Source organism: Eimeria acervulina, genomic scaffold (genome assembly GCF_000499425.1).
Source record: "Eimeria acervulina Houghton genomic scaffold, Eah_scaff919, whole genome shotgun sequence".
Taxonomy (NCBI): Eukaryota; Apicomplexa; class Conoidasida; order Eucoccidiorida; family Eimeriidae; genus Eimeria; species Eimeria acervulina.
Window position 1 is genome coordinate 1 of NW_013547078.1, and position 13,795 is coordinate 13,795.

The window sequence follows — 13,795 nt, forward strand, 5'->3', positions numbered from 1 at the left end:
GGTTTCCAGCAAGAGGCATTCCCGCCGCAGGGCAGCGCTTCGGGGGGTGTGATGGTGCACAGCCCGTTGCACTTTGATAGTGGCAATGGCACTATCCAACAGCCTTCGGGAGACCGCACGTATTGGAGCCAACCTTTGAAGTTCTCGTAGTTTTGGCATTGCTTATTTCAACTGCTGATGTACATAAGTGGTAAACTATTTTTCCCTCCGGATGAAATCCACATTTCTCACTCCGCCGGTACAGTTCTATACTTGATGACCACATATTCTGTTCGCCCGACCACCGGTTGCGGCTTGACCTTGATGGACCGTATTTTCTTAGAGGTATTTGAGGGTGGTATTCTCATTGTTTTAGTGAGAGGCATAGTTCAAGGCTAGAAAAACGCATGCGTAGATTCATTCAGCGTGACGCCGTGGCGATGGCAGCTCGGCTGTGGCTGCCTCCGCTGGCGGTCCCAGCCTATCACTGCCAGCGGTAGTTGGAACTGGCCGCGCAGTTCACGTTCTAACTTCTGGAACAGTGATGAAATATTTGCAATTTATTGGCAGGCAAATACACATCAGTTGCCCTTAGGCAGGACCGAGGTCCGCATCCTGAACGTGCTTGAACCGTTGAAGACCACAGCGTCGCCCAGGTGACCTGCACAATTCCGACCCGAGTACAAAGTTGCCCTGAAGAAGCATTCGGGTCGCAAGTTAAGTGAACTCTGATAATCCTGTTTGTGCTCTTTCCCCTTTTCTCCTCATTTCTGGTCGTGTGGGTAATTTCTGTCGGGATGGACGGGTTGAAATTTGCTGCATCTTACGGTGGGGAGTGAGCTGCGTTTTCAGGTATCCCGTGTCCTTCAAGCAGAGGAAAAACGCCATCTTCAAGTATCACCGCCTTTTCATAGCAGTGAACACAGCCAGTGAAGGCCTCCCGGTGTCCTGTGGGGTGGCCCTAACGACTGGCAGGCTCTTGGCCACTTCGCGAACTGTTCCTGATCTTACTTGTGGGTCGCAGCTTGCACCTTACTCTCAACACTTCTGTGCTGTTTTCCGTAAGAAGCGCCAGAATAAGTGGGTAGCAAGACTTCTAGCACCCCCTGACATCTACACTTCCTGACAATTCGAAAACTTCGCTGGTGCCAAATCGTCGACTTGGTTCCATGGGTGGCATGATCGACAGCAGACAGACCACTTTACTTTTGATCTTTCGTACACTGCTGAAACTTTATTCATGCTGTGGAAGTTAGCGTGGGAGCAAGCGACTAGCTGCGCTGTTGAGCCAAGTCGACCCATCACGAGCTTTTCAAGTTGGGCCCGCATTTTTGCTGGTAGCAAGGAGACCGGCACGGTGATACAGTAACCGAGAGCAAATATGGATGCCCCTTCTAAAGCATGCCAAGGCAAGCATGCATTCATGCACTTCGTTTCCTCATCAGCTTTGTTCTGCCTGATGATATTTTCCGAAGGCCGCATTAGAGTTTCCCTGAGTACTGCCTTTGTGGTGCAGACATCCAGAGATGCATTCCAACTAGCGACGTCCCGCACGAGTTGAAAAAGGTGCCAGTGTTGCAGGGAGCGCTGCATTGTTCTGCTCCCCAACATCATGCAATAGACTCTTCAGCGACAGAAGCACCGCTGTCTCCGCTGTCTCCAGGGGGCGCATTTACGTCAGTTGATAGCCATTCGGCAGGGATGCTACCTCAAGAGTCCAAAGGTGCACGAACACCGCAGCTCTCCAGCGGAGAGGAAAACCTGAACGCAGATAAGAGCAGCCGTATCACCCCTAAGGGCAATCAGCCACAGGCCAAACAGAGCGAGGCCTCGCAGTCCTCAACGGGAAAAAAATCTAAATCCTCGAACTTTTGTTTTTCAGCTGATGCACCCCCTTACACTCCTCAATCCTCAGCAGCGAAGCAGGCAATCAAGGCAGCAAACCGTTTAGGCACCGTGACGGAGACGTTTGACTTGGGATTTATTCGCCCCATCAATCCTCTTGCTGGAAACCAGCAGCAACAAACTTTGCAGCAACGGCCCCCTTATTCGTCTATACCTGCTCCCCTAACGATTTCTGCTGATTCCAGGGTACCTCGGCGAGCAGACTCTATAGCCACCCACGCAGAAACACAGCTGCAATCAGATACAGTGCGGAAGGTTTCAATAAAGTCGAATGCGAATGCGGCGACTTCTACAATACCCCTCAAATTCTGCAAGTTTCTCGTAGGCGAAGATGTTGCAGGCTTTTTGGTTGGGCGAAAAGGCGTTGGTGGGTTGACGCTCACAGTTTAGATCTGCTTCCGCCTGTCGTGCATATAGCACTACTGATCTTCTCGCGCTTGCGTAGGTGTCGCGCATTTCTGCTCCATCCCTGCAATATTTGGCTTATGTGGTGGAAACCTCAGGCATTGAGGAATTCCAATCTCGAAACGGCCCGGGGCTGAAAGTCAGCGTATCAAAGAGAGGGGAACTTTTCCCATGTTTGCTGGAGCGAACAGCTACTGCCGTTGGAGTTGGTGATGGCGTGGAGCGTGCCTTGCTAGAAGTGTCTCGTGTAGCACTTGACAGGGCGATGCATAAGGAAGAGGAGCGGCGAATTGACAATGGAAAAAAAATATGCAAACCCAAGGTATATATATTGAACTCTCTAAATCAGCTTGCCTTGCGGACAATCCCTATTGGGAATCGCATTCGAGCTGCTTACAGCAGTCCTTGTAAACTGGTTCAGAGTAGAAATCCGCATGCTATTTGGGGTTTTTAGGGATGCTTCAAACTTGTCGTGCCCGAGTCCGCCCTCGTGCACATCTTCACGCCGGATCCCGAGGGGCGCGTGCCTATGCTGGAAGTCGGTAAGTAGAGCTAGCCGACATGTGCACTTCTTCACAGGGATCTGTGTTCTCTCAGCTCATGACGGAAATGCTAGCTCTCCTGCTTTGTGCGATGCAGCTAAGAAGCACGGAGTGGAGATTCTCTCTTCTGCAGAAGGCGGATATCTACACAATAAGATTCACCACTTGGGACTAAAGGTACGAAAGTCTTTGGCACTCAGTTGAACACTGAGCTGACGTCCCCTACGTGCCTGTTAAGTTTATCCCTTCGCCTCCATGGAGGCTTCAAGCTTTCTTTATGCTTGAATGTATATTTGCCTGCCAGGAGACCGTTCTGCAAATAATTGGCACATCGGAAACGGTGCCAGCAGCAGTGGTGGATCTGTCACTGCTTTACCAGGGTGATCCGTCCCTGCCTTCCTCTCTCCACTTGAACTACTCACATGCACACTTTGTTGCCACTCCACCTCCTCCCCCAACCCCTCCGCCTTCCCCGGCTCTCAGCAGCAGCTGTGGCAACAGGGTGCCCCCCCACTTTGCACATCCCGCAGGATTGCTGCATTTACCAAGTGGCCAGCACCACTTCGGAAACTCCAGCAGCTGGAGTCATACGCCACAACCGACGCCGATGCTGGACGGCCTGAGGGCGTCTGGTAGCTCCCAAGCCTCAATGCTGTGCATGCCTCCAACTGTCGGCAGATCGGACAGCATTCCAGCTGCTCAGGTGTCACAAACTGAGTGCCAATTGGTATTGCAAAAGCAAGGATTTAAGAGACCCTCTTCATATTCCCTCCCTAGCAGTGGCAATGGATGTCTAGGTGGATGGCAGAATTGTAAAGAAAGCGCTGCCCCAAGCATACCGTCGCTGGCGGGCGAACGCCTAAAAGCAGAGCTGCAGCAGCATTTGAAGGCCGCCATAGTTGCTGCAGCAGCTGCAGATGCGGCGCCTGCGCAGCATCAACCGTCTTCCATCCAGACCAACTCCAATCCGCCTTTTTGGACCCAACAGCAGCAATCCCATAATCTGCGGGAGCAGCAAGGGCAACCCCAACAGCAGCTTACAGCACCACGTGACTGGCCGGACCTACAGCTTCTTAGTCAACTCTGTATTGCTCAACCTCAACAAATTTCGAGGGCCAACGAGCAACCCAGGACTCTTCCCCAACAGCATGCGGAGCAGGGACAGTTTCACCAACTTGATGAGCTGCCGCAACCAATCCTGCAGCGACAAGTACAGCATGCACAGCAAGAGCACCCGAATAGGCCCTCTACCAGCCTGCTAGACGAAATGAGCGGGTCTCGTCCATCATCCACCTCTTGTCCACTTAGCTTGCAACAACTGCAGCAGCACATCCAGGCTCTTCACCTGCAATACAAAGACGGCGAGCAACAGAAGGACAATGTTACTAGTGTGAGCTCGTTTATCTCAAAGGCTGGACAAACGGACGAGCAGAAACAGCTACTTCTCACGCAACAGGTGCAGCAACAGCTGCAGCAACACTTGCAACAAGAACTTCGACGGCAGCAGCTCCAGACTCTACAGCAGAGCCAAGTCTACCGCCCTCCTCAGCACCTAGACATACCGCCCGTGCAACGTTGGACTCCTCCCCAAGCGGCATCACTGCACGGCGAGCAGCACTACCCACTTACTTGTTCAGAGTCAGGAAGGGGTCAATCCCAGCAGCTGCAACAATTTCAGTCACTTCGAGAGAGGGCTCTCGTTAACACCGAAACCGCTAATGGGTCCAAGATTCAGCACCTGGATCCTGAGCTGGTGCAGCAACCACAATTAGATGCTCCAATCGAGCCGCTTTCTCCGGTACCGCCTCCCCAGTGGGCGCAAATCCCGCAACACCAGCTACAAGAAAAAATGCAGCATGTGGCCCAGCCGCAAAGTGAAATGAGAATGCTACTGGGTTCTTCGCAGTGCAGTCCGTCTGGTGCCTCCCCAGGCCTGTCAGCTCAGCCACCACAGCGGCACTCTTCTGCACTTTTGTTGGAGGCTCATGATCCTATTAACTTCGCCGCCGTACCCCAGCACCCAGAAGAGGCTGCATCTACCCTGACACAGCCGGCACTGGAAGGACCAGTGTATCCTGCGCTCCACCAGCTAGTTCAGTCTGAAGAAGAAATATGTGACCCTCTCGCAGTGCGCAAGCTTCTAGAGGACCTTCTTAAGATAATTAGCCTCTCTACAACAGACGAAACTCCTGACAGTCAGTGCCACGAACCGAAGGTGGGTACGCTCACTCATACAGCAGATACTACGTTGCACAACGGAGCGCCAGAGAACGTTCAGCAGCAGGCACGAGAAGTGGAAATACGGACAGAAGAAGGGGTGGCAGCATCTCCCATCCAACAAAAAAAGGTATTGTGTACTTGAAATGAGAAAATCACTGGGGGCCATCCAAAAGGGATGTCAGAGAATTTGAAGGCTTGTGGATTGCTCTCAAAATATTTTTGGCTTCCATCTACATATTTTGCTTAGAGGGTGCCTGAACCCGTTGGCTTGACAATAGCACCGGGGAATTGCCATCGTAGGGAACGAAGTAACAGAAGATACTGCTGCTTTTTCGAGTATGATGGTCTATGTGCAGGTTTCGGAGAAGCCATTCCTGAGTCGTTCGTCGCAGCGGAAACAACCCCAGCGGCAGCTATACCAGGCTTTGACCAGCCATCGCAGGCGACGAAATGCCGCCCCTTCTGCCACCAGGGACGAGCCTCGGACTATTAGGAAAGGGGCAAAGCTACGTTTGAAGGCCTCCCGTCAGGTGTCTGACTCTAATCCGTGAATAGCGTGGGTCCAGATTGCCACCACGGCATGTTCGGCATGCTTTGGATGGAAGTCGAAAAAAGGCACATCTCCGGTGCATGAACTGCATGTAGTACCTCAAGTGCAAGCTTTCTTTGGAAACCTGAAAAGTCAAGCAACACCCTTGCGAAGCAGTGAGAAAGCGCCCATTTGCGCTTGCCGAGTCTAGACCCTTTGGATCCCCCTTGTATTTGCTGAGTGGCAATAGGACAAGGGGATCCTCAAATTTCTATGTAGCTACTGTGTGGCCTTATTAATGATACAAAGCGGGAGTTGCCTGCCTGTGCTCAAAGCTATAGTAGCGCCGCTGTGAAAGTGGCGCTCTTTCTTGTGTCTCTCATTCTCTGTTCCTTAAAGAACAACGTAACGTCCGTCGCATATCCATCAGGCCAAGACCTGCGTACATTTGGAGGTCTGTTCACCTTCGTGATATTTGGGCTATTTCAGCGCTAACTTGCGCTCGTGTTCCGTTGTGTGTAGTAATTTACAACCAGGTATTCGCACACAGCATGGCTTTGTTGCTTTGGGCTTCACAAGCTTCGAAGATACTGGCTGGTGCATTGGACTCTCAACTATATTTGCCACGGCATTTTGCCGCGGAAAGCGTTCGGCCTTCCATCTGCACTTACCCTTCAAAATGCTGCGCTGATGCACAGTGTTGGTCGCAGTCGGATAGCGCCTGCTAACCCACGAAACTGGCAAGTATGCTGTAGAGGCCCATAAGCGTAGACCTACAGTTTCGCCTGTATCGAATGATCCTAGGATGCCGGAGGTATTTGATGAGTCCATTCACTGCGTGAAGTTAGAAGAACCACGTCTCCTCTTGACTGCCTATGCGGCTTGAAGCCCGGGAGGATAGCTCCACGCACGCCTGATTTGACGCATGACGTTGCGTGGATCATAGCTTGTCCAACAGGATGGGGTACGATGGGCAAGAAGCTCAATCTATTCAGGTGCATAGCTAACGCGCGCTCTAATTACGCCCTGGAGAATAAACTCCCTTCGTTATTCGGCCGCCACTGACGTCCAGCATGATCAAGAGAAATACGATGTCGGGGTATCTTCTTTATCATGCTGCAAGGGTGTTTCGTCTCCAGAACAAGACTTGTTGGAGTACACTTGTTTTTCTTGCACTAAAATGCTCAGCGATCTTCAGCCTTTCTTTCGGAGTACAACTCTTCAGGCACACGCATGAATTGGCAGGCAGCATGCGCGGTGTACAGGCACAGCTCACTGGAGAACGACATGCATGCGGCGCTGGCTGGTGCAAGAACTATTTCCGCTCTAGGAACGTACCCCTAACCTCCTGTTTGATCCTAGCGGCTCGTAAAGGAACCCGTCCTTTGTATGAGAAATTAAACTTATTCGTGAATGCTTCGACATCTACAGATGCTTCCAATGCGAAGACCATTATTTAACTCCTAAACACGCTTCGGAATCTGGGTGATCCCGCTTCCAGAGGTGTTCAGTGTCTACCCAGGAAATCCGGCACCTTAAAATTTACACGCGCAGTAGAGAGACGCATGGTGTAACCTACTCTGAACTGAAAATGAAATGCGAGCCTTTTTGTGTCGAACTCCTTGCCAATGCTGCACAGAGGGCCTGAAGATTGCCCCAGCTACTACGGAGATTTCAATTTTCGCGTTTTCTATGGATTCAGAATGCAGATAATTTATATCTTCTCAAGAGGCATGAATGTCATATGCAGGCTCACGCTCACCAGTTCTGTAGAGTATCCACTTGCCAAAGGGCACAACCATAGCAGAGTCAGATGCAACAACGACAAAGCCCACATAATACGAAATCGGGCTCTGGCTGCACTTGGCATACTTGGCAGAAGAAGCCAACAAACCATCTTGGAATGCGTGCACTTGCCTACTGGGGCCTTGATCCCTATTCTAAAGCTAGCTGCATGCGTGCGTACTACGATTCAACTTAATCATCGACACAGGCCAAGGTGCTAGGTCCTGTAGTAAGCGCCCTTCATCTCGCACAGCTCAAGCGCTTCTTCAGCCGCCTTACTTTTCTATTTCGGTGTAAGATGCGTCAGTGCCAAGACCGTTGTCGCGAAGCTCTGTTCATACTAGTTAAGAACCCCACAAAGTTGAGCCGGTGGTCTTGCATGGCAGCACGAGACTTGACGGCAATTGCTTAACTAGCTTGCTACGGAAGATATGGAGATTTTCATTTCCTTTGCTATCCCACGAGTTTCGTGCACGCTGTGTAGCTTGCCGTTCGAAGCTTCAAAACGTTTCTAACAAAAATATGTGTTTCGAATACACACTTGCAAGGAGCATCAATAGCAGCAGTTGCAGCCGTTGCTCCGCAAACTACTGTGCCCGAAATTCCACATTGCCAAGCGCTTCTGCACCCGTTGTCACTAAAGCTGCTTACACGGCTTCAGCCAGTCCAGTTGAACTGTTTTGGGTGGCGAACGTGCAGCGGACACGAAGGGAAAAAGCCACTGCTTGCTGAGCAGTTCACAATTCCGGTGACATCAACACAAAGGGTAGAAGTGACACAACAGCGAGGAAACGCATTAGAATCTCATCGTCTAACCGAATTTCCCATCTACGACCGAGTTTCAGGCCGGAAGCGGTGCTTCGCTCTGTACCCGCAGCAGCAGCAGAAGCGAGTTATTGACGCACAGGAAACCGGTGTCATTGTTAAGGTGAAGCGCTTCTTGGCTTCCTGCCCCCCCGTGGTGCCTGTAGTGCTGCATGGAGATGGAGCCTTACCTTGACGGATGCAAGACGCCTCCTCCAGGGCCCGCCATTTCCGAGACAGTTTTTTCTATCTGTGTCGGAGGACGCTGGAAAACGCAATTGGTGGTGTTAGTTACTCTTCCACAAGCTGAGATTGATGTGTATTGCTCCGTTTTCGCATAAATGGGGTTCGAAAAGGCGTCGGTAAGCAAGCGCAACGCCACATTATGCACAGGGCGGCTTTTCCGTGCGTCTGGTGTGCACAGTGCAGCATCACTACTGCCCATATCCAGTGGGGTGTTGCTGTTTCCGGATGACTCCACCGTTGCCCTGATCACGACGAAGATGCCTCAAAGCAAATTGCAAATCCATAGGCCGTGCATGAAAGTTAAGGATTAACCGAGTCACAGGTGCAATCTGGGCTCTCTTTCCCACAGAAGCAAGGGCTACTTAGGAACGGCCTGAAATGGCTGATTTTATTTCTTCGAAAGAAGTCCAAGTTAGTGCAGCCATGAGGCTGCGTTTCAGCAGCCGCATTCCAAGGCCACGCCATAAGACACCGGGTCCTTCGTCCCTCGCTAACTGTGCGACTCGACGAAAGAGCCCTCTCTGTGCCGTTGCCTGCCGGTCACTGCCCTGAACGCTAGAATGAGCTGCTGTCGAAGAGGTCATACCTGCTGAAGAAGCTACCCCATCCAGTTGTAGTCGCGTCCTCAGCACATCGAATGGGTGGGTGATAGCGGAGGCTGTGGCTGCTGCGACGGCTCCACAACCGAAGTTCTGCAATGCATAGCAACTGACGCGCTCTCGGGAGTCTGCTTCCACGCCCATATGGCTTTTCAAGTTCACGTAGACGACAAAGAACAGCCCTGAAAATGGGAAATCGCGGCAAATTGTAGCGAAAGTTCCTCGGAACCAGTCAAGAGGGCGTTCGTTTCGGAGCAGCTGCAAAAAAGCTTGCGACATGCCTCCAGATCCCTGAAAAAATAATGCAGAAAAGGGAAAGCCGTGCATAGGCCAAAAAGTAATCACATGCTGTGCACATCCATGATTCATCTCCAAAAACATTCTTGAAGCCCCTCAAAGCAGCGCAGTGCCTCCCCTCTGAGGGCCGCTACCGTGGTAGCAGAACGCAAACCCACCAAGGACGACTCCATTCTGGTTTTTACAATAGAAATCGGATTGAAAATAGCCACGGCAGCTCCCCTGGCTACGCCGGAAATGAAACCCAGATACCACGCAGGAACGACGTTTGGGTCCAGCTGAACGCAATCGAAAAACTGTGGCGCAGCGTCATCGCAGACTTTCAAGTCATGAGAATGCCTTTTGCATCATGGGGTGCAGTAAGCACACCAGGACTGGCATTTACAGCTGCAAAACATACTTCTAGGGGCGTGTCGGTTAGGCGCTCCAGCGGTAGGGTCTTTAGAAGAGGCGCTACACCCTCCCATGTACTCATCATTGGCCCCAAAGCTGCAAAGTAAATACCTGACCCACGAGCATCCGCAAACAACCCGTATGTGCAGAGATTATCCACTCTTTCAGTCAGGATTGCAGTGCAGAATACTCATCTGGGGGGGGGGCTATGGATTATACCGGCACTAGGCCTTGCACAGGAAACCGAACTGCGGTCAGTTCACTTGCAAAACGAAACAGTGGCCAAGAGTTTCAGTCATGGGCCCCAAATGCCGATTCTTGTGTACTCACCGGTCCCCGGGGCCACCCGAAGGATAGTGGCAAAGGAACCTCGCCAAAAGCCCAAGGCGCCATAGTCCTTGTATATTGAAGATGCAGAAGCTCTGATTGAAGGTCGCACGCCAGCGAGGCACTGTTGCTGCTGCTGCCACACGCAAAAGCGCAAGTAAGGGGCAGTAAGGAGTAAAAGTCTGCCGGCAATGAAAATGTGAGCGTCAGCTCCCGAATCCAAGGGCGTAACAGCTGAACCATTGTTTGGAGGAATACTGGAACAAGTGAAACACGAAACCCTCGCTTAAAAGTTTCAGCTAAGCTAAGAAAAACAGCCACCTGTCGCGTTTTGATGATATCTAAGGGCTGAAGAAATACAGCCGCTGCGCAGCTTGACAGAGCGCCATAGAGACCCATTCGGGCAGAAGATGTACCCTCACGACTCCCACCCCCAAAGATTGCCGCACTGCTGGGATTGCCTCGCCGACCAACACTGCCACTGCTTCGTCTGCTCTGTCGCGAGGACTTGGAGCTGTCAGCCGATTCAGGGTCAGATCCTTCCATTGTTTCACAGGCACCGCGCGTACGGCAGCTAACAAGGAAGATTGCAACCCAAAAGTATCTCTGTGGCTTCTCCAATCGACACTCAGGGTAATGAGATACTGATGCACGGCAGTCTTTAGAATATGCGTGAGATATAATGGATGTACTTCCCTGCGCTGCTCCACCGAACTGGAGCGGCCCCACACCGCTGCAACTAATATTAATGCATCCACATCAGTCCTCTAGAAACATATATTTTCCAAGATTTTGCATTTCGAGGTAGAAGGATCTCAGAAATTTCCTGCCACGAACCAGACCCGAAAGGTACGGGAACACTCTGGAGGATCCTGCTCGATGCAGAACAGCGGCCGGTACGTAGCAAGAAAGGTGTTTTAAACGAGAACCGTGGGCCTGGAGTTCAATTTTTACATGTGTTTAACGACAATGGTGAAGCAGAAGAACAAATTGTCGTCAACTCCTCTCTGGCGCGCCGTACTAGATACTCTCTACGGGAACAGATGGTGAAAACTGAGGAGCACAAGGAAGCGAATAAAGAAGAAGGACCATATATGCGTCCTTAGTTCAATTTTCAGGTGTCTTTTTCGGGATTAATAGGCAGGTTTTCCGTTTCGTAGTCGCATCCCCGGGTCACTGGAGACCTATTTAATGGTGCATGATTCCTCTTCTCAGTAGTATGATTCCATCTGACCACAGCGTATCCACACTAACGGCCTATAGCAACTGAAAAGCATGCATGACCCAAGTCCTAGTATACTTGTGCAAGCTTTCACGTGTGTCTGTTCAAGCGCGTCCCGCAAACGTGTTCTACTGTGTCACCTGACTGGCTAGTAGAGTGACCACTTTCTTTGGGCGGGGTCCATACTTGGGTCGGCTGCGAACGGACGCATATTTCAATGACTAGTGTAGCCATAAGCGGACGTCTCCTCAGAATCGAGTGCCCTCAGCAATGGGATGTAAGGAAGCCAGCGTGGAGAAGTGCAACATTCGCGTAAGCTGGGTATGCTCCATCCTAGGAGGCGGGTTTGGTTGACTCCACCATATTGCGCATAGTTTGTGCACCCACCGCACATTCTCAGTGCCTGCCATTCCTGCTGTGGGTTCTTGTATACTCTCGCTTGACAACCGAACAAGAATGTTGATCGCGAGTCTGCAAGAATACACAGTAGAAATGGCATTAAGTACTGAGAGTATGTGGGGGAGGAGATGGCTTCATTGATAAGCTGTGTAGGTGTGCACGACGGGGGAAGGAACTGATGTTGCCTTCATGCCAGTCACAGCTGAGAACTACTACTGTTCCATGTCGTCTTCACCTTTCCGGAGGAGGCGCCTAGGCAAGCTATTTTGCAAACTTGTTTGATACCCTCGCTAAACAACACAACATATGCTCGTAAAATAGCTTGCGTAGGCGCCTCCTCCGAAATGCTGATAAAGACTGGGAACAGCAACCTTAGCTTCCAGCTGTGGTTGGCATGAGAACAACATCAGTCTCTTCCCCCCTCGTGCGCACCTGTAGGGCTTGGGAGTGAAGGCAATGAATTGCTTTACAGTTTCTAAAAGCTGTCAGCTGGGGAGCCCCTTTACAATGAGCCCAAGTCCTTTAGCTTCCTATTAGGTGCTAACGGAGCCTGGGTCTCCAGTGTGTCTGTCAACAAAAAATATTAAATGTAATATTAATTTATCTACTTATTTTAGAACTCAGTCAGAAGATTGTGCTTTACTTTTTACGGAATATGGTGTAGTCAGTTAACGCTAACATCCGTGCAGAGACTGGCGGCCTACTCTTGTGACACGCCGCACTGTTCTTCTCAGGGCTACCTAGCAATATGCATGGTTTGGCAATCCAAAGGAGCAAAATAAAAGTTTGCAGCACGCGTTGAACCAATATCTCACCGCTCTAAGACGCTGTTCGCCGCTATCTCTCACAGTTCCCGCTTCCCGCGTGAAGCAGCTAAAATACGCTAGCGTTACTGCAAAATGAGAAAACGCCCCACTTCTTTGGTTGCGCGCACAGACTGTGGCACTCCTGCGACAACACCCATACACGCGAGCACAGCAGTCCATGCTCGGAAATAAACGGAAAAAACAAGTCAAATATATATCATTTCACTCCTCCTCATGCGAATGGTCACAGTGCGCATGTGTACTGCAGTGTAGATGGGCATAAAAAGATCCACATATGGTGCCGGCTTTGTGGGAGTCGTAGAAGCAAGGTCTCAAGCCTCCCAAAGGCAAATCGTTAATACCCACGTATACCTCAACTTGTTACACCTGCGCTCTTCGTTCAGTCTAAATGCCAACAACACCACAAAGACAACTTATGCATGCAGCTGTGCCGGGCTTGCGCGGAGAATTGGGCTGGGGTGGACTCCCAGAATTTTGATAGAATGCCCATGCATCCAGGCGCCCACTTTCCGCTGGATCCTTAAAACACTGTGCAGCGGAGAATACAGGTGAACTTCATGACAGCAGGAAAACGCCAGTCCATGAGTAGGAAAGAAGGGGGAGAGGCCGCTCCTTTGGAGCGTCCTCACATTAAATGTAGAAGTTGCAAGGAGCTTAGCAAGTCTCCGAGCTAGTCGGGTATTTGAAATCGCACCTTGGTGGTTTTGGAACGGCGAATGAGGCAAGCAAAAACCCCTAAAAATTCGGCGCGTCGGTCGTAATGAGAATTCGGTGGGTCTACTGGCAAGCATAGCCATCGGCTTCTGTGTAACAACATATTGCTGACGAGCTGCAGGTTATCTGGAAGGCAGCACTAGGCTCTATGTTTCCATCAGGCTTTACGTTACGTCTTCTACGTAAAACACACGGGAGAGCCTTCATCTAATCAGTGCTTGGAGGCTTGGGTGGAGGCATTCCTGGCTTTTTGGCATTTGCATGGGGCACAGCATCGCTCCGACGAACTTCCCCGGCCGGCTTAGGTATCGGGCCCAAGTTTTGGGGAAGGGTACCAAAAGGCGCCCGTTTTCCTTGTGCCGTCGCCGCTTGTTCTGGCAAGCCCAACACTTTCGAGCGCGGGCCTTTACTAACTGATATGCCACTCGCTTGCTCCTGTGCTTCACTGGTTTTTGGAATCGGTCTGGACGGAACGGGTTTCTTCGGCTGAGCCGCATCTGCCTTTATCTTTGCATTGACACTTGCAAGCAGTTCGTTTGGGACATCATTGGCTTGAACTGGCCTCCCCCAGCTGTTAACAAAGGCGCCTTCCAATGTGACAA

General features: G+C 51.0%; 2 protein-coding genes across 2 annotated transcripts; one reads left to right on the top strand and one right to left on the bottom strand.

Moving 5' to 3' along the window:
- Positions 1-419: 419 nt before the first annotated feature.
- On the top strand, positions 420-5,544 carry EAH_00052070 (hypothetical protein, conserved; the record flags this gene model as incomplete). Its single annotated transcript, XM_013391186.1, has 8 exons — positions 420-475; positions 832-1,040; positions 1,496-2,251; positions 2,388-2,611; positions 2,744-2,831; positions 2,887-3,008; positions 3,136-5,050; positions 5,408-5,544. 8 exons carry the CDS (start codon positions 420-422, stop codon positions 5,542-5,544), a joined length of 3,507 nt encoding a protein of 1,168 aa, XP_013246640.1.
- Positions 5,545-8,777: 3,233 nt separating this feature from the next.
- On the bottom strand, positions 8,778-10,577 carry EAH_00052080 (mitochondrial carrier domain-containing protein, putative; the record flags this gene model as incomplete). The annotated part of the gene is made up of 5 exons (XM_013391187.1): positions 8,778-9,305; positions 9,470-9,589; positions 9,712-9,815; positions 10,035-10,288; positions 10,540-10,577. The coding sequence occupies 5 exons, from the start codon at positions 10,575-10,577 to the stop codon at positions 8,778-8,780; spliced, it is 1,044 nt and encodes a 347-aa protein (XP_013246641.1).
- Positions 10,578-13,795: the final 3,218 nt, after the last annotated feature.